The 23,910-nt window shown below is 42.5% G+C and overlaps 2 protein-coding genes across 9 annotated transcripts; both read left to right on the forward strand.

Annotated features, from left to right (window-relative positions):
* The first annotated feature begins 1,239 nt into the window (after positions 1–1,239).
* On the forward strand, positions 1,240–5,286 carry LOC139829928 (uncharacterized). Of its 5 annotated transcripts, none has more exons than XM_071825989.1 (6): positions 1,240–1,729; positions 1,811–1,887; positions 2,116–2,192; positions 3,077–3,152; positions 3,306–3,418; positions 4,819–5,286. In XM_071825989.1, exons 1-5 carry the CDS (start codon positions 1,707–1,709, stop codon positions 3,410–3,412), a joined length of 360 nt encoding a protein of 119 aa, XP_071682090.1. In that variant the 5' UTR covers positions 1,240–1,706; the 3' UTR covers positions 3,413–3,418; positions 4,819–5,286. The 5 variants fall into 5 exon arrangements, 2 of the variants coding, with proteins under 2 accessions (XP_071682090.1, XP_071682089.1); XM_071825988.1 differs by having other exon boundaries at positions 1,241–1,765; positions 1,854–1,887; XR_011751560.1 differs by lacking the exon at positions 3,077–3,152 and having other exon boundaries at positions 1,242–1,765; positions 1,854–1,887.
* Positions 5,287–8,880: 3,594 nt separating this feature from the next.
* On the forward strand, positions 8,881–12,768 carry LOC127331971 (uncharacterized). 4 transcript variants are annotated; one of them, XM_051358207.2, is made up of 6 exons: positions 8,881–9,403; positions 9,492–9,525; positions 9,754–9,830; positions 10,715–10,790; positions 10,944–11,056; positions 12,457–12,768. In XM_051358207.2, the coding sequence occupies exons 1-5, from the start codon at positions 9,335–9,337 to the stop codon at positions 11,048–11,050; spliced, it is 363 nt and encodes a 120-aa protein (XP_051214167.1). In that variant the 5' UTR covers positions 8,881–9,334; the 3' UTR covers positions 11,051–11,056; positions 12,457–12,768. The 4 variants fall into 4 exon arrangements, 2 of the variants coding, with proteins under 2 accessions (XP_051214167.1, XP_051214172.1); XM_051358212.2 differs by having other exon boundaries at positions 8,882–9,367; positions 9,449–9,525; XR_011751562.1 differs by lacking the exon at positions 10,715–10,790 and having other exon boundaries at positions 8,882–9,525.
* Positions 12,769–23,910: the final 11,142 nt, after the last annotated feature.

The raw sequence follows: 23,910 nt of genomic DNA on the forward strand, positions 1-23,910 counted from the left end.
TAAGCAACCACCACTGTTATTGTTGACCTCAATGCATGGATCTCATCTATGCAACATCCTCTTCAACCTCCACGTCTTGCATGTCTCAGTCAATCCTTGCAGCTCATATATTCAACTTGATCTTGTACCCTATCCAATGTTTTACCTCAAGATCACTTCCTTCACTTTTACCTCTTGTTTTTATTCAAGTTTAATCTTCACAAAACCAAGATTGGGAATGATGGGTACATTTTGAGGCCACCATCTACCCTTGAGAACACTCCTCCCTAAATTAGTTTTCTTTCTCAAAAACCCTATTGATTTTCCTTCTCTAGTTTTGATCACAAAACTACTTCTAGTTTTATAAAATCTTTTCAGGATATTTCTTCAAAGAAAACAAAGAACTGAAATGGGTTTTGTTTTTCATCCCATTTCTACCAAGTACTGATTTCTAAAACATTATTTTCTATTTTGTTTTCCATTTTACAAAAGGGTTGTTTATGGTACCTATACCATTTCTTGTCTTCCTCTTGCTTATTTTACATTTGAGAAAAACTCTACTTCACTTGAGAAAGTAAGTAGAAAATTTTGACCTCCTATGTTCCAACTAGTTTCTCTCAACATTTTCAAATTCCATTCCACTTGAGTTCATTCCCAATTGAGGTGTTTCAAATCCCTTTCAAATAAATTCTTTTTTTTCAAATGACAATCCTTGCACATCTTATGCACATCACTGATTTACCACATTGTATCCCCTCATCCTCCAATTCTTGATCAAATGGATGATCATTTGATACTTTCAAATGGACTCCCTTCAACTGAACCCTAGACTCAGGGAGTATTTCAAACCACTCCAAATTGACCTCTTTTTTTAGAACAACTTATTTTTCCTCATACCTATCTCACTCCCCCATTCTTTTCCATCAACACCTTGACCTCTTGAATTGATTTTATGCCACCATATTCACCATTGGTGTTGTATCTGTACTTCCATCACTACCCCTCTAAACCTTGGATCTATCTCTTTCCATCATTTGTTTGCCACAAACAAAGTGATAACAAATTTTCCTTTTAATGCATATCACTCTCACTCTCCATTTCTATCTCTATGTCTCAACCTCCATCAACATTACCTCCTCAACATCATGCACATGGATGATGTGCATCTCTCTCTCATTGTTCATTTTTGTTTGGCAAGAATGGAGCCGGCCAATTTGTGTTTGCATTCAAATTTCTGCCAGCACTAGCTCCCCTTTTTCTTCTTATACAAGCCATGCCTCCCACCTACCCCAATCCATAAATGGGCAGCCTCCCAACCAACTCAATCAATGAGGAGGCTACCTCCCAACCAACTCAATCAATGAGGAGGCAGCCAACCCACCCCCTCTCCCTCTATATAAAGGGGCTTGGCAGCCCACTCCCTCCTCACTTGCTCTCATTTCCCACTCTCCACTCCTCTCCACTCCTCTCCTTTGCCTCATTTCTTTTCACTCCCTACTATTTCCTCCACTCCCTCACACTCTCCTCCTCCACTTCCCCACGAAAATGGTGCTCCCCTTGCTCCCATGGCCGGCCATAGCCATGGCAAGCCACCAAGATGAAGCTCTCCCTCCCTCAAGCTCATCCTCACCATGAGAGCCTCCCTCTCCTTCTTCTCCCTAACCTTAGATGGTTTAATCTCCTCTTCTTCTCCCTCCATTGCTAAGATTGGATCTTGATGCAGGTGCATGTTGGTCCAAGCATGGAGAAGGTTGAGCTATCCTCAGATCTGAAGTTCTTGAGCAAAGTTCGTCCAAAACCTTGCAGTAATTTCTGTTTCTTGCTGTTTCAGATTCTGGTACGATCTTGTAAAATCCGCCAAATCTCGTGTGCAGATCCAAATCGAGTGGTTCAAAGTTCTGCAGATAGGTACTGAAAATATCTACAACTTGGCGTTGGTCTAATCCTCAAATTCGTTACGGATTTTGCATGATAAATAAAGTTCTGCAAACATGAAGAATCATTGTTTGTTAGATTTCTTCCGTTTTACAAAACCTTTTTGAGCAAACTCAATTTTGGGTGAAAGCCCTCTCCAGTACCTTCATTTTGGCGTTGGGTTCACTTCAAATGACCTAACGGAATTGAAATGGTTCACAGATCAAGATCTGGTCAGATCTGACTTTGTCGAATTAAATCAGGAGCTTGGAAACGAATTTTTGAATGAAACCAGTTGGGTAAGAACCACCTTTACAATACCTTTCAGATGCAGCTGACCTCATATTTTTATGAGTTGTGTACGATTTGTGGTGAATTAAACTTTTTCTGTGTGTTCTGCAGACATGGCTGTTAGCTTTTAATTCATCAAAAATCCATTTTTGAACCTAATTGAGTGATTCCACTTCTGTAGGATTGCTGAATGTTTTCTTAATCATCTCAAACAAGTTTCAAACCTTTATCTGTTATGTAACTCCAGAGGTAAAGCAAATGGTATAGACATGCAGTAATCTTGTCAATCCATTTGTGAGAGTTTCAGAAACAATTTGAACCCAAATCCAATTGTGTATGCTTCTCTGTTTGATTATCTTTCAAATGCCAGTGGCCTCTTATTTTTAGGATTTTTCTACGATTTATGGCTTACAGATCTTGTTTTCTGTACAGTCAGATTCAAAGAAATTCCTAAAAATGTAGGTTTGATATTTTTGGGTGATTCCAATTGGGTTAGTCTTGTATTAGTACTGGCTATCTAGGAAAAATATTGTTAGTCTCTGTTCACACATATTTGTTGATGTTAGTAATGTTTATGTGTGACATGCATTGTTGAAGCAAAACTTTTCGGTTTATTTAAAACCCTTGACCAACTCTTTTTAGTAGAGTTGGGCAACCTTTGTTTTATGCTTGCAAAACAAAACCTCTGCAACTTAACATTAGCCCTATTGTTTTGCTTAAGTTTTCAAATGAGGTGGAATATGGTTTGCTTCCTATTTTGGATGTTGTGTTATGTGAGCAAACTAAGTTAGGAAAACTGTTTTCTACTTTTCCAAAAATGTTTGAAAATGTTTTGTGAATGTATTTGATGTCAAACTAATGCTCTTGTCCTCTTCATGATGTTATCTACCAGGGGATGTTTGGTTCATACCATGGTGATAACCGAGAGAGGCAATTGCTAAGTTGTGATACTCTCATACCTTTACTAGGTAAATAAAATGGGTTTTCTTTTAGTTGCTTTGTTGTATCTATAAGTCCTTAGTATGTTATACCTTGGCTGCATGATTAGTTGTTGATTGTTGAATGTTGTCTTGTTGATGCAATGTGATTGATTGTGTTCCTTTTATATTTTCCGGCGATAGATGCGAACAATTCTGGAGAAGAAGAAGAAGTGGAATCGGACGAGGATTTTATTTATATTGTTGGGATTCTTATATTGATAGAGTTGAAGAAGTATAGGGACAAATAAGCCAAGGCAAGACATTTACTTTGATCCATCATTCTCTATGTTCTTGATTGAGATCTTGCCATCCTTTGGTCTCTTGGCTCCTTGTGTTCCTTGGGTTTTCGATTACTTTGTTTCTTTACATACTTGCCTCCAAGTATGTAAGGTTCTCCTTGTTACTTTGCATACCTACTCTAAGTATGTGAATCACATTCCCCACCTTTTGACACCCTAATTACATCATTAAAATTGCTCTACTTTTTGATCATCTCCATTCATGCTCAATTGGAGTATGGATGGCCTTGACACCCCTTCATGTTATGATGGCAATCATTATGCTATTATACATCTTAGTCACACATAAACTTTAGGTTGGGAAAACCCTCAAGGTTTTACCTTGTTGTAAAAGTTTTTGTTAAAACCTTGGGTATAATGTTATGCCCAAGTGAGAATTTGAGAAAGGAAAGGGTTTGGTAAAAATGATGGGGATGAGAAATTGGTTGGGATATTACGAAAACTTTGGCGCCTAAGTACTCACCCATGACAACAAACTAGCGCAACCACATTACTCCAACATGGGCACGGGGCTTAGCTCGACGTTCGTTCTCTTTAGCATGAGGCACCGCATAACTATACAAGGGTACGGATACCCCCGAGTCCGGATTGTTGAGGTTGGGACAATAGTATAACGGGAGGCCTTCGGGGCTGACCCGTCCGGAAGACACTATGGGTCTCCTGGCTTGGCGGTGGAGCCACGCTCAAAAGGAGGTGAGCTGCCACGGTGCCGGGGAGGTACATACTCCATAGGGTAGGACCTCTTGCTAATTAGAATGGGCGAAAGGCTTCGACTGGTTATCCGATACCCACATACTTTCGTATGATGGCCCGGGGATGATCCCGGCGGATTTATCAGATCTTGTGGGGAAAGTGTGCAAACTCTGCAGAGTCAAATCTATTCGAATAGCCGTGTCCGCGGTCATGGACGGTTGGATTGGCTGTTGCTTAGCCTGATGTGTTTTGTTTGTGAAAATGTTTGACAAAGGAAAGAAACGGGTTTTGTGTTGGAGTACTTGGTGTACTGGTAAAATGGTTGATGACCACAATGAGGTGGTCGGAAAGGAATTGATAAAAATTGGGTCTACCCTTCCTAAGCGTTTATGTCGTGAAAGATCTTCCTAAATTAAGTCTAGTAGTGAGGTCTTAGATATGTTCTCTCATCTCCTTCACCCATGAAGATTGAGATGCTAACCCCACTAAAACACTTCTTCTCTTCTACATAACATATTCTTGTTATATAAGTGGTCATTCCCTCTTGATCTCCTAGTTAGTCCTCGGTACCTTGTTCTCCTTGATATGTTACTTTGTAAATGGTTTGCGAGTACAATTCCAAATGTACTCACGGCTTTGTCCCTGGCTATTTACTTGGCCAGACTTGAAGGAGTTCGACTGATGAAGAAGGAGTTGCGACGTCTATGCGAGCTAGGAACGTCTTCCCAGTTAGTTGCCTGTAGGGTTATGGCAGATGACTTGGGTACTGCGCTGCTGAAGTGATGATGCTACTCTGATGTTTAGTTAGGCCCTTCGAGGCTATTATGTAAGTATTGGTCATGTGACCATGTTGTAATTTTCTTATTCCGCTTTGTAATGGATGGTGTAATTTGATATCAGTTCGGTTATGTGTTCACGGCGCACTGATCATGGGATCGTGAACTGTATACATAACAGGGTATTTCGGACAGCTAGTCCGGGGTCCCCACAGAGCTGGTATCAGAGCCATCCTGACTGTAGGAGACCTTAGTTAGCATGGACGTTAGTTAGGAAACAAGTACTTGGACAAAACTATTTACAAAACAAATTGTTTCTTTAGTCGGAAGTATAGCTTCTACTCCTCTTATTTATTCAAAGCTTCTAAAATTCTTGCCTCTCCGCTTTATAAAAAGGTTTGAAAATTCTTACTCTATTGTCTCAGCCAATTCAAACCTACATATTGGACGATGTCCCCAACTCAGACTGGAGACTCGAACTCGAAGATGGCTCAATCCCTCAGGAAGACTCATATATCTCCAACTGCAGCTATTGAAGATTGGATGCCGACGTAGCCGTGTGCTTGTTGGGATGATAACATCATGTCTTTGGTTGTCACCAAAGTCTGTCAAGGAGCTGACCTTCTTCCTCCGTGGACCTGCACTTTTTGCAGTCATCTGGGATCAAGTCCTCAGTTCTTGACTAGTAATTTTTAGGCCAGCTACAAGAAGTTGACGATTTCGGGAGTACCTCAACAACTACCTCTTCGAAGACCTCACGTCCCCGGGATGTTGAGCAAGAAGACTACGCAGTTTTCTCCTCCGCCTCAACATAGAAGACCGAACACTGTGCTCGCTTCGCAACCAACTGCCCCGAAAATCCATGTTGGAGTCCATAAGAGCAAAATGAAGACGGCAACATATGTGACCAGCCCCCAAACCAATAGGATGGATAGGACAAACTCAATCGCTTTGATTGAGCTACCCCCACGCATTAGGCATTCCATGGGTACTTAGGTTACCATGCCTGGTTTGATGATTGCTTGTAGTTCCCTTGTGTGCTGCCTTGAGTGTCTTTTGTTTGTTTGTTGTGTGTATAATTGTCTTGGCTTTTCGGTCTGAAAAACACCCTTAGTGTGATAAACTAGCTTAGAAAGCCTCCCAAAGATGTTTTCACCCTCACCTACCTCGCCGATGCTTTGCTAACTGCTAGTTAGTTGGATAAGTTAACGAAAAGCTCTAAACCCGTTGGAAGTTGTTTTTCAACCGTCAAGAAAACTAACCCGACCCCTATCTACGCTGACTTCCTTCAAGATCAGCTGGAGCATCTCCACTACGCCAAGAAAGAAGAAGCCCTACCTTCAAGAGTGACTGCACCTCTACGAGAAGACATACTAACTTGGTCTAACCTTGGAGTATACTCGCGCTAACCGCGAGGATATCTTTTCTAAACTACCCTCGAACACACCGTCTAACAAGTTGAGAGAACAATAGCGTCAAAGCCGAGCTACACCATATGGTTCAGTTAACACCGTGAGTGCCTCTTGAAGTGGTGGTCTGCACGTCGCCCCCGAAGATTCTTCAGCTGAACAAGGAAGACCGATGACTTCTTCAGAAGCCCCAGACAGAACTACAAGGCAGAAGCTCTGAGTTTTTCCGAGAACCCGATGAAAAATCTTAAGGGTGGAAGACTTCGTCTTCCACTAAAAGTTGGAGCTAACCCTAACATTTTAACACACCGTTGGAAACGTAGGATGCACTAACCCCTCTTGAAGCCGTGGACTACTCAACGCCCGCTGAAGATGTTCAACTCCAAAGATCAAGGGCTTCTCCAAAAAGCGCCCGACAAGACCCGTGGCCGAAGCTTACAGTTTTTAACGCCCCCTCCCCGATGAACAATTTTAAGGATGGAAGACTTCGTCTTCCACTAAATTTAAGCTAACTCTAAAAAGTTTTCAACCCTGCTCAAGCACCATTGGGTGCACTAACTCTCCCACAATCATGAACCCCGCTAGGATCATTAAGAAGGTATAGATCCAACATCTGCACGGAGTAGTCAACCTCTTCATGAAGCTCACCATCGGCAGGAATCCATCATGTCTGCTAGAAGAAGAAGCAACGACCTTCTATACAATGGTGCATCTACAGAAGGATGGAGTCTAACTTTCGTTAAGCTTTACAACCCCTCTAGTTCTACGCTCAGTAATCTCGGGACGAGATTATTTTAAGGGTGGAAGATCTGTAACACCCCAACTTATGCAACCTTGATTAATTGTCCTTAATGCAAAAATTAGGGGGAACAAAAACTTTTTCTATAGACCAATTTAGATGAGTTGCCTTGATTTGTTTGTTGTGATGAATTGCTTTGATCTGCCACTAGATATATTGTCTTGATTTCTTGTTGAGTTCTGTGTTGAGTACCTCAAAGAACAACACCTCTAGTGGTCAGACATACAACTCACCTAATAAAACACATGTGTGACTTAGGTAAAATTGTTTTCCTTTTTACTACATCAAAATCTTCTCCTGATGGCAACATATGTGTGCCATCTTGATATTCCTATTTGTGTTAGTCTAGCTCAAACCATCCTTGAATCCAAAATTTGGGATCATCTACCCTCATCACATCCTTCTCTTATACCCACTCATCATAGGTTGATTCTGAAGCGAAGTCAACAATCTGTTTTGGCAAGCTTATAAGTTCCAGACTTTGGCAGTTAATATCTAAGCAACCACCACTGTTATTGTTGACCTCAATGCATGGATCTCATCTATGCAACATCCTCTTCAACCTCCACGTCTTGCATGTCTCAGTCAATCCTTGCAGCTCATATATTCAACTTGATCTTGTACCCTATCCAATGTTTTACCTCAAGATCACTTCCTTCACTTTTACCTCTTGTTTTTATTCAAGTTTAATCTTCACAAAACCAAGATTGGGAATGATGGGTACATTTTGAGGCCACCATCTACCCTTGAGAACACTCCTCCCTAAATTAGTTTTCTTTCTCAAAAACCCTATTGATTTTCCTTCTCTAGTTTTGATCACAAAACTACTTCTAGTTTTATAAAATCTTTTCAGGATATTTCTTCAAAGAAAACAAAGAACTGAAATGGGTTTTGTTTTTCATCCCATTTCTACCAAGTACTGATTTCTAAAACATTATTTTCTATTTTGTTTTCCATTTTACAAAAGGGTTGTTTATGGTACCTATACCATTTCTTGTCTTCCTCTTGCTTATTTTACATTTGAGAAAAACTCTACTTCACTTGAGAAAGTAAGTAGAAAATTTTGACCTCCTATGTTCCAACTAGTTTCTCTCAACATTTTCAAATTCCATTCCACTTGAGTTCATTCCCAATTGAGGTGTTTCAAATCCCTTTCAAATAAATTCTTTTTTTTCAAATGACAATCCTTGCACATCTTATGCACATCACTGATTTACCACATTGTATCCCCTCATCCTCCAATTCTTGATCAAATGGATGATCATTTGATACTTTCAAATGGACTCCCTTCAACTGAACCCTAGACTCAGGGAGTATTTCAAACCACTCCAAATTGACCTCTTTTTTTAGAACAACTTATTTTTCCTCATACCTATCTCACTCCCCCATTCTTTTCCATCAACACCTTGACCTCTTGAATTGATTTTATGCCACCATATTCACCATTGGTGTTGTATCTGTACTTCCATCACTACCCCTCTAAACCTTGGATCTATCTCTTTCCATCATTTGTTTGCCACAAACAAAGTGATAACAAATTTTCCTTTTAATGCATATCACTCTCACTCTCCATTTCTATCTCTATGTCTCAACCTCCATCAACATTACCTCCTCAACATCATGCACATGGATGATGTGCATCTCTCTCTCATTGTTCATTTTTGTTTGGCAAGAATGGAGCCGGCCAATTTGTGTTTGCATTCAAATTTCGGCCAGCACTATCTCCCCTTTTTCTTCTTATACAAGCCATGCCTCCCACCTACCCCAATCCATAAATGGGCAGCCTCCCAACCAACTCAATCAATGAGGAGGCTACCTCCCAACCAACTCAATCAATGAGGAGGCAGCCAACCCACCCCCTCTCCCTCTATATAAAGGGGCTTGGCAGCCCACTCCCTCCTCACTTGCTCTCATTTCCCACTCTCCACTCCTCTCCACTCCTCTCCTTTGCCTCATTTCTTTTCACTCCCTACTATTTCCTCCACTCCCTCACACTCTCCTCCTCCACTTCCCCACGAAAATGGTGCTCCCCTTGCTCCCATGGCCGGCCATAGCCATGGCAAGCCACCAAGATGAAGCTCTCCCCCTCCCTCAAGCTCATCCTCACCATGAGAGCCTCCCTCTCCTTCTTCTCCCTAACCTTAGATGGTTTAATCTCCTCTTCTTCTCCCTCCATTGCTAAGATTGGATCTTGATGCAGGTACATGTTGGTCCAAGCATGGAGAAGGTTGAGCTATCCTCAGATCTGAAGTTCTTGAGCAAAGTTCGTCCAAAACCTTGCAGTAATTTCTGTTTCTTGCTGTTTCAGATTCTGGTACGATCTTGTAAAATCCGCCAAATCTCGTGTGCAGATCCAAATCGAGTGGTTCAAAGTTCTGCAGATAGGTACTGAAAATATCTACAACTTGGCGTTGGTCTAATCCTCAAATTCGTTACGGATTTTGCATGATAAATAAAGTTCTGCAAACATGAAGAATCATTGTTTGTTAGATTTCTTCCGTTTTACAAAACCTTTTTGAGCAAACTCAATTTTGGGTGAAAGCCCTCTCCAGTACCTTCATTTTGGCGTTGGGTTCACTTCAAATGACCTAACGGAATTGAAATGGTTCACAGATCAAGATCTGGTCAGATCTGACTTTGTCGAATTAAATCAGGAGCTTGGAAACGAATTTTTGAATGAAACCAGTTGGGTAAGAACCACCTTTACAATACCTTTCAGATGCAGCTGACCTCATATTTTTATGAGTTGTGTACGATTTGTGGTGAATTAAACTTTTTCTGTGTGTTCTGCAGACATGGCTGTTAGCTTTTAATTCATCAAAAATCCATTTTTGAACCTAATTGAGTGATTCCACTTCTGTAGGATTGCTGAATGTTTTCTTAATCATCTCAAACAAGTTTCAAACCTTTATCTGTTATGTAACTCCAGAGGTAAAGCAAATGGTATAGACATGCAGTAATCTTGTCAATCCATTTGTGAGAGTTTCAGAAACAATTTGAACCCAAATCCAATTGTGTATGCTTCTCTGTTTGATTATCTTTCAAATGCCAGTGGCCTCTTATTTTTAGGATTTTTCTACGATTTATGGCTTACAGATCTTGTTTTCTGTACAGTCAGATTCAAAGAAATTCCTAAAAATGTAGGTTTGATATTTTTGGGTGATTCCAATTGGGTTAGTCTTGTATTAGTACTGGCTATCTAGGAAAAATATTGTTAGTCTCTGTTCACACATATTTGTTGATGTTAGTAATGTTTATGTGTGACATGCATTGTTGAAGCAAAACTTTTCGGTTTATTTAAAACCCTTGACCAACTCTTTTTAGTAGAGTTGGGCAACCTTTGTTTTATGCTTGCAAAACAAAACCTCTGCAACTTAACATTAGCCCTATTGTTTTGCTTAAGTTTTCAAATGAGGTGGAATATGGTTTGCTTCCTATTTTGGATGTTGTGTTATGTGAGCAAACTAAGTTAGGAAAACTGTTTTCTACTTTTCCAAAAATGTTTGAAAATGTTTTGTGAATGTATTTGATGTCAAACTAATGCTCTTGTCCTCTTCATGATGTTATCTACCAGGGGATGTTTGGTTCATACCATGGTGATAACCGAGAGAGGCAATTGCTAAGTTGTGATACTCTCATACCTTTACTAGGTAAATAAAATGGGTTTTCTTTTAGTTGCTTTGTTGTATCTATAAGTCCTTAGTATGTTATACCTTGGCTGCATGATTAGTTGTTGATTGTTGAATGTTGTCTTGTTGATGCAATGTGATTGATTGTGTTCCTTTTATATTTTCCGGCGATAGATGCGAACAATTCTGGAGAAGAAGAAGAAGTGGAATCGGACGAGGATTTTATTTATATTGTTGGGATTCTTATATTGATAGAGTTGAAGAAGTATAGGGACAAATAAGCCAAGGCAAGCCATTTACTTTGATCCATCATTCTCTATGTTCTTGATTGAGATCTTGCCATCCTTTGGTCTCTTGGCTCCTTGTGTTCCTTGGGTTTTCGATTACTTTGTTTCTTTACATACTTGCCTCCAAGTATGTAAGGTTCTCCTTGTTACTTTGCATACCTACTCTAAGTATGTGAATCACATTCCCCACCTTTTGACACCCTAATTACATCATTAAAATTGCTCTACTTTTTGATCATCTCCATTCATGCTCAATTGGAGTATGGATGGCCTTGACACCCCTTCATGTTATGATGGCAATCATTATGCTATTATACATCTTAGTCACACATAAACTTTAGGTTGGGAAAACCCTCAAGGTTTTACCTTGTTGTAAAAGTTTTTGTTAAAACCTTGGGTATAATGTTATGCCCAAGTGAGAATTTGAGAAAGGAAAGGGTTTGGTAAAAATGATGGGGATGAGAAAGTGGTTGGGATATTACGAAAACTTTGGCGCCTAAGTACTCACCCATGACAACAAACTAGCGCAACCACATTACTCCAACATGGGCACGGGGCTTAGCTCGACGTTCGTTCTCTTTAGCATGAGGCACCGCATAACTATACAAGGGTACGGATACCCCCGAGTCCGGATTGTTGAGGTTGGGACAATAGTATAACGGGAGGCCTTCGGGGCTGACCCGTCCGGAAGACACTATGGGTCTCCTGGCTTGGCGGTGGAGCCACGCTCAAAAGGAGGTGAGCTGCCACGGTGCCGGGGAGGTACATACTCCATAGGGTAGGACCTCTTGCTAATTAGAATGGGCGAAAGGCTTCGACTGGTTATCCGATACCCACATACTTTCGTATGATGGCCCGGGGATGATCCCGGCGGATTTATCAGATCTTGTGGGGAAAGTGTGCAAACTCTGCAGAGTCAAATCTATTCGAATAGCCGTGTCCGCGGTCATGGACGGTTGGATTGGCTGTTGCTTAGCCTGATGTGTTTTGTTTGTGAAAATGTTTGACAAAGGAAAGAAACGGGTTTTGTGTTGGAGTACTTGGTGTACTGGTAAAATGGTTGATGACCACAATGAGGTGGTCGGAAAGGAATTGATAAAAATTGGGTCTACCCTTCCTAAGCGTTTATGTCGTGAAAGATCTTCCTAAATTAAGTCTAGTAGTGAGGTCTTAGATATGTTCTCTCATCTCCTTCACCCATGAAGATTGAGATGCTAACCCCACTAAAACACTTCTTCTCTTCTACATAACATATTCTTGTTATATAAGTGGTCATTCCCTCTTGATCTCCTAGTTAGTCCTCGGTACCTTGTTCTCCTTGATATGTTACTTTGTAAATGGTTTGCGAGTACAATTCCAAATGTACTCACGGCTTTGTCCCTGGCTATTTACTTGGCCAGACTTGAAGGAGTTCGACTGATGAAGAAGGAGTTGCGACGTCTATGCGAGCTAGGAACGTCTTCCCAGTTAGTTGCCTGTAGGGTTATGGCAGATGACTTGGGTACTGCGCTGCTGAAGTGATGATGCTACTCTGATGTTTAGTTAGGCCCTTCGAGGCTATTATGTAAGTATTGGTCATGTGACCATGTTGTAATTTTCTTATTCCGCTTTGTAATGGATGGTGTAATTTGATATCAGTTCGGTTATGTGTTCACGGCGCACTGATCATGGGATCGTGAACTGTATACATAACAGGGTATTTCGGACAGCTAGTCCGGGGTCCCCACAACATGCACGACATACTCAGCAGTGGCACACAACAAAAAACATTTGCACGGCAAAGTCCAACCAAAGCGCATGGCAAAGAAACTCAGCACGGCAAAGACCCTACGAGCCGCACGGCAAAGGCTCTGGACGTTGCCGTGGCGCGTCCTTTGCCGTGCGGCCAGACAAGTTGCATGGCAAAGGCGCCTTTGCCGTGCATTCCTTTCTTTGCCGTGCGTCGACATACATTTTATTTGTTTTTCTTTCTATTTTATTTCATCTAATACTTATATTTATTTTTTAATTATTTTTACTTTTTGATGATTATTTATTAGTGTTACTTAAGACAATGTGCAATACAAAATTACTCTCCATGTTCATCCCCCCACATATACCAGGGTTTCGAAGCAATCTGGGCTTCGGAAAATCTGCTAAGTGTTATCGCCTAAATGTGAGGAAGGTCACACCGGGGAGCTACTTTTGCACCATTACACCTTCCACCACACTTTCACACATATCATAGGTCTACATGCAAGATTTGGTGGGCTTTCGGTGCTCCGACGGTCGTTCTCCCTCTCCTCCCCCCAAAAACAGCGGTATGTGTGCGCCGACGGGTCTACTTCCTTAGATTTCTCCGCGCGAGGGTGCACCAATGTACTTTTTCACTATTTTAGGTTTGTTTAGGACATATACACATTGAGAACCAAGATTGGGACCCTTTGGCACATATACCCGCAGCTAGAGCCATTATCACACGATCGAGGGTGTGCCTGATCTACTGGTTAGGGTTAGCTTCAGGGTTAGGGCTAGAGTTTAGGGGTAGGGCTAGGGTTTAGGGTCAAGGTAAGGATTTATGGTTAGGTATAGGTTTAGGGTTTAGGGTTAGGGTTAGGATTTATGATGCAGGGTTTTGCAGCTCCGGTGTCAGCACGTGTAGTTAATGGTTTAGGGTCTAGGGGTTTAGGGCTCGAAGCCTCCCCAATTTAGGGTTAAGGGTTTAGGGGAGCTACTTTTGCACCATTACACCTTCCACCACACTTTTACACATATCATAGGTCCACATGCAAGATTTTGTGGGCTTCCGGTGCTCCGGCGGTCGTTCTCCCCCTCCCCCCCAAAAACAGCGGTATGTGTGCGCCGGCGGGTCTACCCCCCTAGATTTCTCCACGCGAGGGTGAACCAATGTAATTTTTCATTATTTTAGGTTTTTTAGGACATATACACATTGAGAACCAAGATTGGGACCCTTTGGCACATTTACCCGCAGCTAGAGCCATTATCACACGATCGAGGGTGTTCCTGATCTACTGGTTAGGGTTAGCTTTAGGGTTAGGGCTAGAATTTTGGGGTAGGGCTAGGGTTTAGGGTCAAGGTAAGGATTTATGGTTAGGTATAGGTTTAGGGTTAGGGTTTATGATGCAGGGTTTTGCAGCTCCGGTGTCAGCACGTGTAGTTAATGGTTTAGGATCTAGGGGTTTAGGGCTCGAAGCCTCCCCAGTTTAGGGGAGCTACTTTTGCACCATTACACCTTCCACTACACTTTCACTCATATAATAGGTCCACATGCAAGATTTGGTGGGCTTCCGGTGCTCCCGCGGTCGTTCTCCCCTCCCCCCGCCCCAAAACAGCGGTATGTGTGCACCGGCGGGTCTACCCCCTTAGATTTCTCCATGCGAGGGTGCACCAATGTACTTTTTCATTCTTTTAGGTTTGTTTAGGACATATACACATTGAGAACCAAGATTGGGACCCTGATACGTCTCCGACGTATCGATAATTTCTTGTGTTCCATGCCACATTATTGATGATATCTACATGTTTTATGCACACTTTATGTCATATTCGTGCATTTTCTGGAACTAACCTATTAACAAGATGCCGAAGTGCCAGTTGCTGTTTTCTGCTGTTTTTGGTTTCAGAAATCCTAGTAAAGAAATATTCTCGGAATCGGACGAAATCAACGCCCAGGTTCCTATTTTGCCCGGAAGCATCCAGAACACACGAGAACCGCCAGAGAGGGGGCACAGGCTCACCAAACCACAGGCCGGCGCGGCCTAGGGGTGGCCCGCGCCCCCCTATAGTGTGGGCCCCCCAGAAGTCCACCGACCTTGCCCTTCCGCCTATTTAAAGCCTCCGTCGCGAAAACCCTATCACGTTCGATGAAACCCGCAGAAACCTTCCAGAGCCGCCGCCATCGCGAAGCCAAGATCTGGGGGACAGGAGTCTCTGTTCCGGCACGCCGCCGGGACGGGGAAGTGCCCCCGGAAGGCTTCTCCATCGACACCACCGCCATCTTCATCACCGCTGCTGTCTCCCATGAGGAGGGAGCAGTTCTCCATCGAGGCTCGGGGCTATACCGGTAGCTATGTGGTTCATCTCTCTCCTATGTACTTCAATACAATAATCTCATGAGCTGCCTTACATGATTGAGATTCATATGATGATGCTTGTAATCTAGATGTCGTTATGCTAGACAAGTGAATTTTACTTATGTGATCTCCGGAGACTCCTTGTCCCACGTGTGTAAAGGTGACAGTGTGTGCACCGTGTGGGTCTCTTAGGCTATATTTCACAGAATACTTATTCACTGTTATGAATGGCATAGTGAAGTGCTTATTTATATCTCTTTATGATCGCAATGTGTTTTGTATCACAATTTATCTATGTGCTACTCTAGTGATGTTATTAAAGTAGTTTTATTCCTCCTACACGGTGTAATGGTGACAGTGTGTGCATCCGTGTTAGTACTTGGCGTAGGCTATGATTATGATCTCTTGAAGATTATGAAGTTAACTATTGCTATGATGGTATTGATTTGATCTATTCCTCCTTTCTTAGCATGAAGGTGACAGTGTGCATGCTATGTTAGTACTTGGTTTAGTCGTATTGATCTTTCATGCACTCTAAGGTTATTTAAATATGAACATTGAATTGTGGAGCTTGTTAACTCCGGCATTGAGGGTTCGTGTAATCCTACGCAATGGTGTTCATCATCCAACAAGAGTGTAGAGTATGCATTTATCTATTCTGTTATGTGATCAAAGTTGAGAGTGTCCACTAGTGAAAGTGTAATCCCTAGGCCTTGTTTCCAATACTGCTATCGCTGCTTGTTTACTGTTTTACTGTGTTACTACTGCTGCGTTACTACTGCTTGTTTACTGTCCTGGGCAAAGCACTTTTCTGGTGCCGTTGCTACTGCTACTACATATTCATACCACCTGTATTTCACTATCTCTTCGCCGAACTAGTGCACCTATTAGGTGTGTTGGGGACACAAGAGACTTCTTGCTTTGTGGTTGCAGGGTTGCATGAGAGGGATATCTTTGACCTCTTCCTCCCTGAGTTCGATAAACCTTGGGTGATCCACTTAAGGGAAACTTGCTGCTGTCCTACAAACCTCTGCTCTTGGAGGCCCAACACTGTCTACAGGAAAAGGAGGGGGGCGTAGACATCAAGCTATTTTCTGGCGCCGTTGCCGGGGAGGAAAGGTAAAAGGTACTCACACTCCGGATCTCGGCTACTAAGCTATTTTCCGGCGCCGTTGTAAGTACTCGAAGCTATTTCCTTTAGATCCTGCAATTGCATCTTTTTGTTTCTTGTTTTACACTAGTTTGGCATAATGGACAAGAATGAGCTTCTTATTCTATTTCCTGATTTAAAACATGGATTGTTTGATGCGAAAATTAAAAAACCTATGGAATCTTATTTGCATGCTGGTAGTAATATTAGTATGAACGCTTTGAACACCATTGTTGATAATAATATAGAAAGTTTTAAGCTTGGGGAAGCTGGTTTTCATGATCTTTTTAGTCCCCCAAGCATTGAGGAGAAAATTTTCTTTGATGATACTTTGCCTCCCATATATGATGATTATAATGATAGTGGTCTTTTGGTGCCACCTACTATGGAGAGTAAATTTTGTTGTGATTATACTATGCCTCCAACACTTGATGAGAATAATAATGATAGCTACTTTGTTGAATTTGCTTCCATAACAACTAATAAAATTGATTATGCTTATGTGGAGAGTAATAATTTTATGCATGAGACTCATGATAAGAATGCTTTATGTGATAGTTATATTGTTGAGTTTGCTCATGATGCTACTGAAAGTTATTATGAGAGAGGAAAATATGGTTGTAGAAATTTTCATGTTACTAAAACACCTCTCTATGTGCTGAAATTTTTGAAGCTACACTTGTTCTATCTTCCTATGCTTGTTACTTTGCTCTTCATGAACTTGTTTATTTACAAGATTCCTTTTCATAGGAAGCATGTTAGACTTAAATGTGTTTTGAATTTGCCTCTTGATGCTCTCTTTTTGCTTCAAGTACTATTTCTTGCGAGTGCATCATTAAAACTGCTAAGCCCATCTTAATGGCTATAAAGAAAAGAACTTCTTGGGAGATAACCCATGTGTTATTTTACTACAGTACTTGGTTTTTATTTTGTGTCTTGGAAGTTGTTTACTACTGTAGCAACCTCTCCTTATCTTAGTTTTGTGTTTTGTTGTGCCAAGTAAAGTCTTTGATAGTAAAGTTCATACTAGATTTGGATTACTGCACAGTTTCAGATTTCTTTGCTGTCACGAATTTCGACCTTCCTCCCTGTAGGTAGCTCAGAAAATTAAGCCAATTTACGTGCGTGATCCTCAGATATGTACGCAACTTTCATTAAATTTGGGCATTTTCATTTGAGCAAGTCTGGTGCCATTTTAAAATTCGTCTTTACGAACTGTTCTGTTTTGACAGATTCTGCCTTTTATTTCGCATTGCCTCTTTTGCTATGTTGGATGAATTTATTTGATCCATTAATGTCCAGTAGCTTTATGCAATGTCCAGAAGTGTTAAGAATGGTTGTGTCACCTCTGAACATGTTAATTTTTATTGTGCACTAACCCTCTAATGAGTTGTTTCGAGTTTGGTGTGGAGGAAGTTTTCAAGGATCAAGAGAGGAGTATGATGCAATATGATCAAGGAGAGTGAAAGCTCTAAGCTTGGGGATGCCCCGGTGGTTCACCCCTGCATATTCTAAGAAGACTCAAGCGTCTAAGCTTGGGGATGCCTTGGGCATCCCCTTCTTCATCGACAAAGTTATCAGGTTCCTCCCCTGAAACTATATTTTTATTCCGTCACATCTTATGTGCTTTGCTTGGAGCGTCGGTTTATTTTTGTTTTTGTTTTGTTTGAATAAAATGGATCCTAGCATTCATTGTGTGGGAGAGAGACACGCTCCGCTGTAGCATATGGACAAGTATGTCCTTAGGCTTTACTCATAATATTCATGGCGAAGTTTCTTCTTCGTTAAATTGTTATATGGTTGGAATTGGAAAATGATACATGTAGTAAATTGCTATAATGTCTTGGAGAATGTGATACTTGGCAATTGTTGTGCTCATGTTTAAGCTCTTGCATCATATGCTTTGCACCCATTAATGAAGAAATACATAGAGCATGCTAAAATTTGGTTTGCATATTTGGTCTCTCTAAGGTCTAGATAATATCTAGTATTGAGTTTTGAACAACAAGGAAGACGGTGTAGATTCTTATAATGTTTTCAATATGTCTTTTATGTGAGTTTTGCTGCACCGGTTCATCCTTGTGTTTGTTTCAAATAACCTTGCTAGCCCAAACCTTGTATCGAGAGGGATTACTTCTCATGCATCCAAAATACTTGAGCCAACCACTATGCAATTTGTGTCCACCATACCTACCTACTACATGGTATTTCTCCGCCATTCCAAAGTAAATTGCTTGAGTGCTACCTTTAAATTTCCATTCTTCACCTTTACCATATATAGCTCATGGGACAAATAGCTTAAAAACTATTGTGGTATTGAATATGTACTTATGCACTTTATCTCTTATTAAGTTGCTTGTTGTGCGATAACCATGTTTCTGGGGACGCCATCAACTATTCTTTGTTGAATATCATGTGAGTTGCTATGCATGTTCGTCTTGTCTGAAGTAAGAGAGATCTACCACCTTATGGTTAAGCATGCATATTGTTAGAGAAGAACATTGGGCCGCTAACTAAAACCATGATTCATGGTGGAAGTTTCAGTTTTGGACATATATCCTCAATCTCATATGAGAACACTAATTATTGCCACATGCTTATGCATTAAAGAGGAGTCCATTATCTGTTGTCCATGTTGTCCCGGTATGGATGTCTAAGTTGAGAATAATCAAAAGCGAGAAATCCAAAATGCGAGCTTTCTCCTTAGACCTTTGTACAGGCGGCATGGAGGTACCCCATTGTGACACTTGGTTAAAACATGTGTATTGCGATGATCCGGTAGTCCAAGCTAATTAGGACAAGGTGCGGGCACTATTAGTATACTATGCATGAGGCTTGCAACTTGTAAGATATAATTTACATAACTCATATGCTTTATTACTACCGTTGACAAAATTGTTTCATGTTTTCAAAATAAAAGCTCTAGCACAAATATAGCAATCGATGCTTTCCTCTTTGAAGGACCATTCTTTTTACTTTTATGTTGAGTCAGTTCACCTATCTCTCTCCACCTCAAGAAGCAAACACTTGTGTGAACTGTGCATTGATTCCTACATACTTGCATATTGCACTTATTATATTACTCTATGTTGACAATATCCATGAGATATACATGTTATAAGTTGAAAGCAACCGCTGAAACTTAATCTTCCTTTGTGTTGCTTCAATACCTTTACTTTGATTTATTGCTTTATGAGTTAACTCTTATGCAAGACTTATTGATGCTTGTCTTGAAAGTACTATTCATGAAAAGTCTTTGCTTTATGATTCAGTTGTTTACTCATGTCATTACCATTGTTTTGATCGCTGCATTCATTACATATGTTTACAAATAGTATGATCAAGGTTATGATGGCATGTCACTTCAGAAATTATCTTTGTTATCGTTTTACCTGCTCGAGACGAGCAGAACTAAGCTTGGGGATGCTGATACGTCTCCGACGTATCGATAATTTCTTGTGTTCCATGCCACATTATTGATGATATCTACATGTTTTATGCACACTTTATGTCATATTCGTGCATTTTCTGGAACTAACCTATTAACAAGATGCTGAAGTGCCAGTTGCTGTTTTCTGCTATTTTTGGTTTCAGAAATCCTAGTAAAGAAATATTCTCGGAATCGGACGAAATCAACGCCCAGGTTCCTATTTTGCCCGGAAGCATCCAGAACACACGAGAACCGCCAGAGAGGGGGCACAGGCTCACCAAACCACAGGCCGGCGCGGCCTAGGGGTGGCCCGCGCCCCCCTATAGTGTGGCCCCCCCAGAAGTCCACCGACCTTGCCCTTCCGCCTATTTAAAGCCTCCATCGCGAAAACCCTATCACGTTCGACGAAACCCGCAGAAACCTTCCAGAGCCGCCGCCATCGCGAAGCCAAGATCTGGGGGACAGGAGTCTCTGTTCCGGCACGCCGCCGGGACGGGGAAGTGCCCCCGGAAGGCTTCTCCATCGACACCACTGCCATCTTCATCACCTCTGCTGTCTCCCATGAGGAGGGAGTAGTTCTCCATCGAGGCTCGGGGCTGTACCGGTAGCTATGTGGTTCATCTCTCTCCTATGTACTTCAATACAATAATCTCATGAGCTGCCTTACATGATTGAGATTCATATGATGATGCTTGTAATCTAGATGTCGTTATGCTAGTCAAGTGAATTTTACTTATGTGATCTCCGGAGACTCCTTGTCCCACGTGTGTAAAGGTGACAGTGTGTGCACCGTGTGGGTCTCTTAGGCTATATTTCACAGAATACTTATTCACTGTTATGAATGGCATAGTGAAGTGCTTATTTATATCTCTTTATGATTGTAATGTGTTTTGTATCACAATTTATCTATGTGCTACTCTAGTGATGTTATTAAAGTAGTTTTATTCCTCCTACACGGTGTAATGGTGACAGTGTGTGCATCCGTGTTAGTACTTGGCGTAGGCTATGATTATGATCTCTTGAAGATTATGAAGTTAACTATTGCTATGATGGTATTGATTTGATCTATTCCTCCTTTCTTAGCATGAAGGTGACAGTGTGCATGCTATGTTAGTACTTGGTTTAGTCGTATTGATCTTTCATGCACTCTAAGGTTATTTAAATATGAACATTGAATTGTGGAGCTTGTTAACTCTGGCATTGAGGGTTCGTGTAATCCTACGCAATGGTGTTCATCATCCAACAAGAGTGTAGAGTATGCATTTATCTATTCTGTTATGTGATCAAAGTTGAGAGTGTCCACTAGTGAAAGTGTAATCCCTAGGCCTTGTTTCCAATACTGCTATCGCTGCTTGTTTACTGTTTTACTGTGTTACTACTGCTGCGTTACTACTGCTTGTTTACTGTCCTGGGCAAAGCACTTTTCTGGTGCCGTTGCTACTGCTACTACATATTCATACCACCTGTATTTCACTATCTCTTCGCCGAACTAGTGCACCTATTAGGTGTGTTGGGGACACAAGAGACTTCTTGCTTTGTGGTTGCAGGGTTGCATGAGAGGGATATCTTTGACCTCTTCCTCCCTGAGTTCGATAAACCTTGGGTGATCCACTTAAGGGAAACTTGCTGCTGTCCTACAAACCTCTGCTCTTGGAGGCCCAACACTGTCTACAGGAAAAGGAGGGGGGCGTAGACATCAGACCCTTTGGCACATATACCCGGAGCTAGAGCCATTATCACACGATCGAGGGTGTGACTAATCTACTGGTTAGGGTTAGCTTTAGGGTTAGGGGTAGGGTTTAGGGGTAGGGTTTAGGGTCAAGGTAAGGATTTATGGTTAGGTATAGGTTTATGGTTTAGGGTTAGGGTTTATAATGCAGGGTTTTGCAGCTCCGGTGTCCGCACGTGTAGTTAATGGTTTAGCGTCTAGGGGTTTAGGGCTCGAAGCCTCCCCAGTTTAGGGTTTAGGGTTTATGGGAGCTACTTTTGCACCATTACACCTTCCATCACACTTTCACACATATCATAGGTCCACATGCAAGATTTGGTGGGCTTCCGGTGCTCCGGCGGTCGTTCTCCCCTACCCCCCCCTAAAAAAACAGCGGTATGTGTGCCCAGGCGGGTCTACCCCCCTAGATTTCTCCGCGCGAGGGTGCACCAATGTACTTTTTCATTCTTTTAGGTTTGTTTAGGACATATACACATGGTGAGACAGGTGAGGTACTTAATATATTTATGTGCAAAGCTATATTGACAAATGCACACATAAATCAACTCAAATATTTGAAATGCTGATTTTTTTTGAAATTGAAAGCATGATACATACATTATTAAATAATACACATATTGAAAAAAACAGGTTTAATAAAATGTAGAAATAAAAATGAATGTTGTTGACAATTAAAATGATAAAAAAATCTTTGCCGTGCACAGGCACACGGCAAAGAAGCCTGCCGCACGACAAAGGCCCCCTGCGCACGACAAAGAGTCGCCGCACGGAAAAGGGCTGCGCACGACAAAGGGTGCGGATAAGGCTCTGGTCGGGCCGCGCCCTGAGCCACAAAAGAACCTGGTCGATCTCCTCGCTCGCTCCCCGTGCCGCCACCACACGAACGCAGGCCGCACGCCGCCGCCTCGATCTCCGTCGCTGCCGCTGCTGCTACTCCCCCGCCCCCTCCCCCGCCGCCGCTGCTGCTACTCCCCCGCCCCTTCCCCGCTGCCGCCGCTGCTTCTCCCCACGGTCGCCCTCACCTGCCATTACTGCTCGCCGGCAGGCTGCAGCTACTGCCCGTGCCAACTGCTGCTGGTCGCCCCCGGCGGCTGCTACTGGTCGCCCCCGCCGGCTACTGCTGCTGCTCGCACCCCTCCTCCCCCCATCGGCTGCTGCTCGTCCGCCTCGGCCATTCCCCGGACTCCTGCTCGCCACCACCCGAGCCGCTACCAGCCGCAGAGAAGAGCTCCGACCGCCACCACCTGGCCTCCCGCGCGCGTTGGGCGTGAGGTATGTGCCTCTTTTTTTTTTGAAATTTTCATATTACTTATTGTATTTAGGGCAGTTAAAAAATATTATGCATGCTAATTAGTAGTTACAATAAATATGCATGAAAATAGGGTAGTTTAGTATAGAAATTATTAGAAATATTTTATTTACAATAGTGGGATTTAGAGCAAACAAATGGTCTTTATCGCTAATTACTTTTCTCGCTATGCAGACGATATTTCGAGGTGGACACATGGGCCGGCGTTGTCGGGGTGCTTGAGGAGCGTTGCTCAGAGGGACCGTTTTACCGAAGGGGATTTTGCCGGAGGATCGTTGGTCTTCTTCGACGGCTGTCGATCACGCTTTGAGGGTGAGAATCCGTTCGCCTCCCTTGTACCTAGGTTTTTCTTTGTGTCTAGATCACCAAGTCTATCGTGATACCTAGGCAGAATCAGTCAGTGGAACTATACTGATGAATGGGGAGAAAAGACCGAGCAGTTTGTGGATAGGGTGTTTGCCATCCCTAGCAGACCTAGTGGAACTAATATTCATCTCTTTACATTGCGTACTAATAAACCACTCTCTTCATTTGTGTTTGCAGGTGATTGAAACATGCCACCAAAAAAGGGGTGGCGGTCTTAGAAAGAAGCTCAAGGACTTGGTAGGTGTAGGGACTTCGAGGCCGGGAGGCCGAGCTGCTACCCCCTACTAGCCCCCCTCCTCCCGCTCCCCCAGGGCGGCCGCGTAGGAAGAATGCAATGCAGGTACTCACTCCTAGTCCTAGCCCCCCTCCCGCAGCTGATGATGATGATGGGGTAGAGGATGGGAGTGAGGAGGACCAGGAGTAGCATGGGGGTGGGGAGGACCAGGAGCAGCACGAGGGTGGGGAGGGCGAGCAATACGGGGGTGGGGAGGACGAAGAGGAAGAGGAGGAGGGGGGACGAGGAGGACCTCTCGGAGGATGAGGGGTTGGGAAACTTACCGTTCGATCCTGATCCGGACCTAGTTTGGGAAGCGCCGGCGGAGCACCAGTACGTTACAGTTGTGGAGAGGCTGAGGCCACGTGATAAGAGGCCATATCAGCGTGGGAAAACACAACTCCCCTCGCTGAAGGAGTGGCCCTACAGCCATGTTGTTCTAGAGCCCGCTGGAAGGAGGTACATGTTAATTTTGGCATTTCGTTATCGCAATTTTATAATTATCAAAATTATTATCACATAC

The sequence above is a fragment of the Lolium perenne genome, chromosome 2 (assembly GCF_019359855.2).
Source record: "Lolium perenne isolate Kyuss_39 chromosome 2, Kyuss_2.0, whole genome shotgun sequence".
Taxonomy (NCBI): domain Eukaryota; kingdom Viridiplantae; phylum Streptophyta; class Magnoliopsida; order Poales; family Poaceae; genus Lolium; species Lolium perenne.

What these genes read in the sequence shown, in the direction of transcription:
- LOC139829928 (XM_071825988.1), top strand. Translation starts at nt 1,697, where the DNA reads ATGCAGGTGCATGTTGGTCCAAGCATGGAGAAGGTTGAGCTATCCTCA. An exon ending in TTTTGAATGAAACCAGTTGG is followed by an intron (nt 2,193 to 3,076) that starts GTAAGAACCACC and finishes GTTATCTACCAG; the next exon opens with GGGATGTTTGGTTCATACCA. An exon ending in TACTCTCATACCTTTACTAG is followed by an intron (nt 3,153 to 3,305) that starts GTAAATAAAATG and finishes TTCCGGCGATAG; the next exon opens with ATGCGAACAATTCTGGAGAA.
- LOC127331971 (XM_051358207.2), top strand. Translation starts at nt 9,335, where the DNA reads ATGCAGGTACATGTTGGTCCAAGCATGGAGAAGGTTGAGCTATCCTCA. An exon ending in ATCTGAAGTTCTTGAGCAAA is followed by an intron (nt 9,404 to 9,491) that starts GTTCGTCCAAAA and finishes TCTCGTGTGCAG; the next exon opens with ATCCAAATCGAGTGGTTCAA. An exon ending in GTTCAAAGTTCTGCAGATAG is followed by an intron (nt 9,526 to 9,753) that starts GTACTGAAAATA and finishes AATGGTTCACAG; the next exon opens with ATCAAGATCTGGTCAGATCT.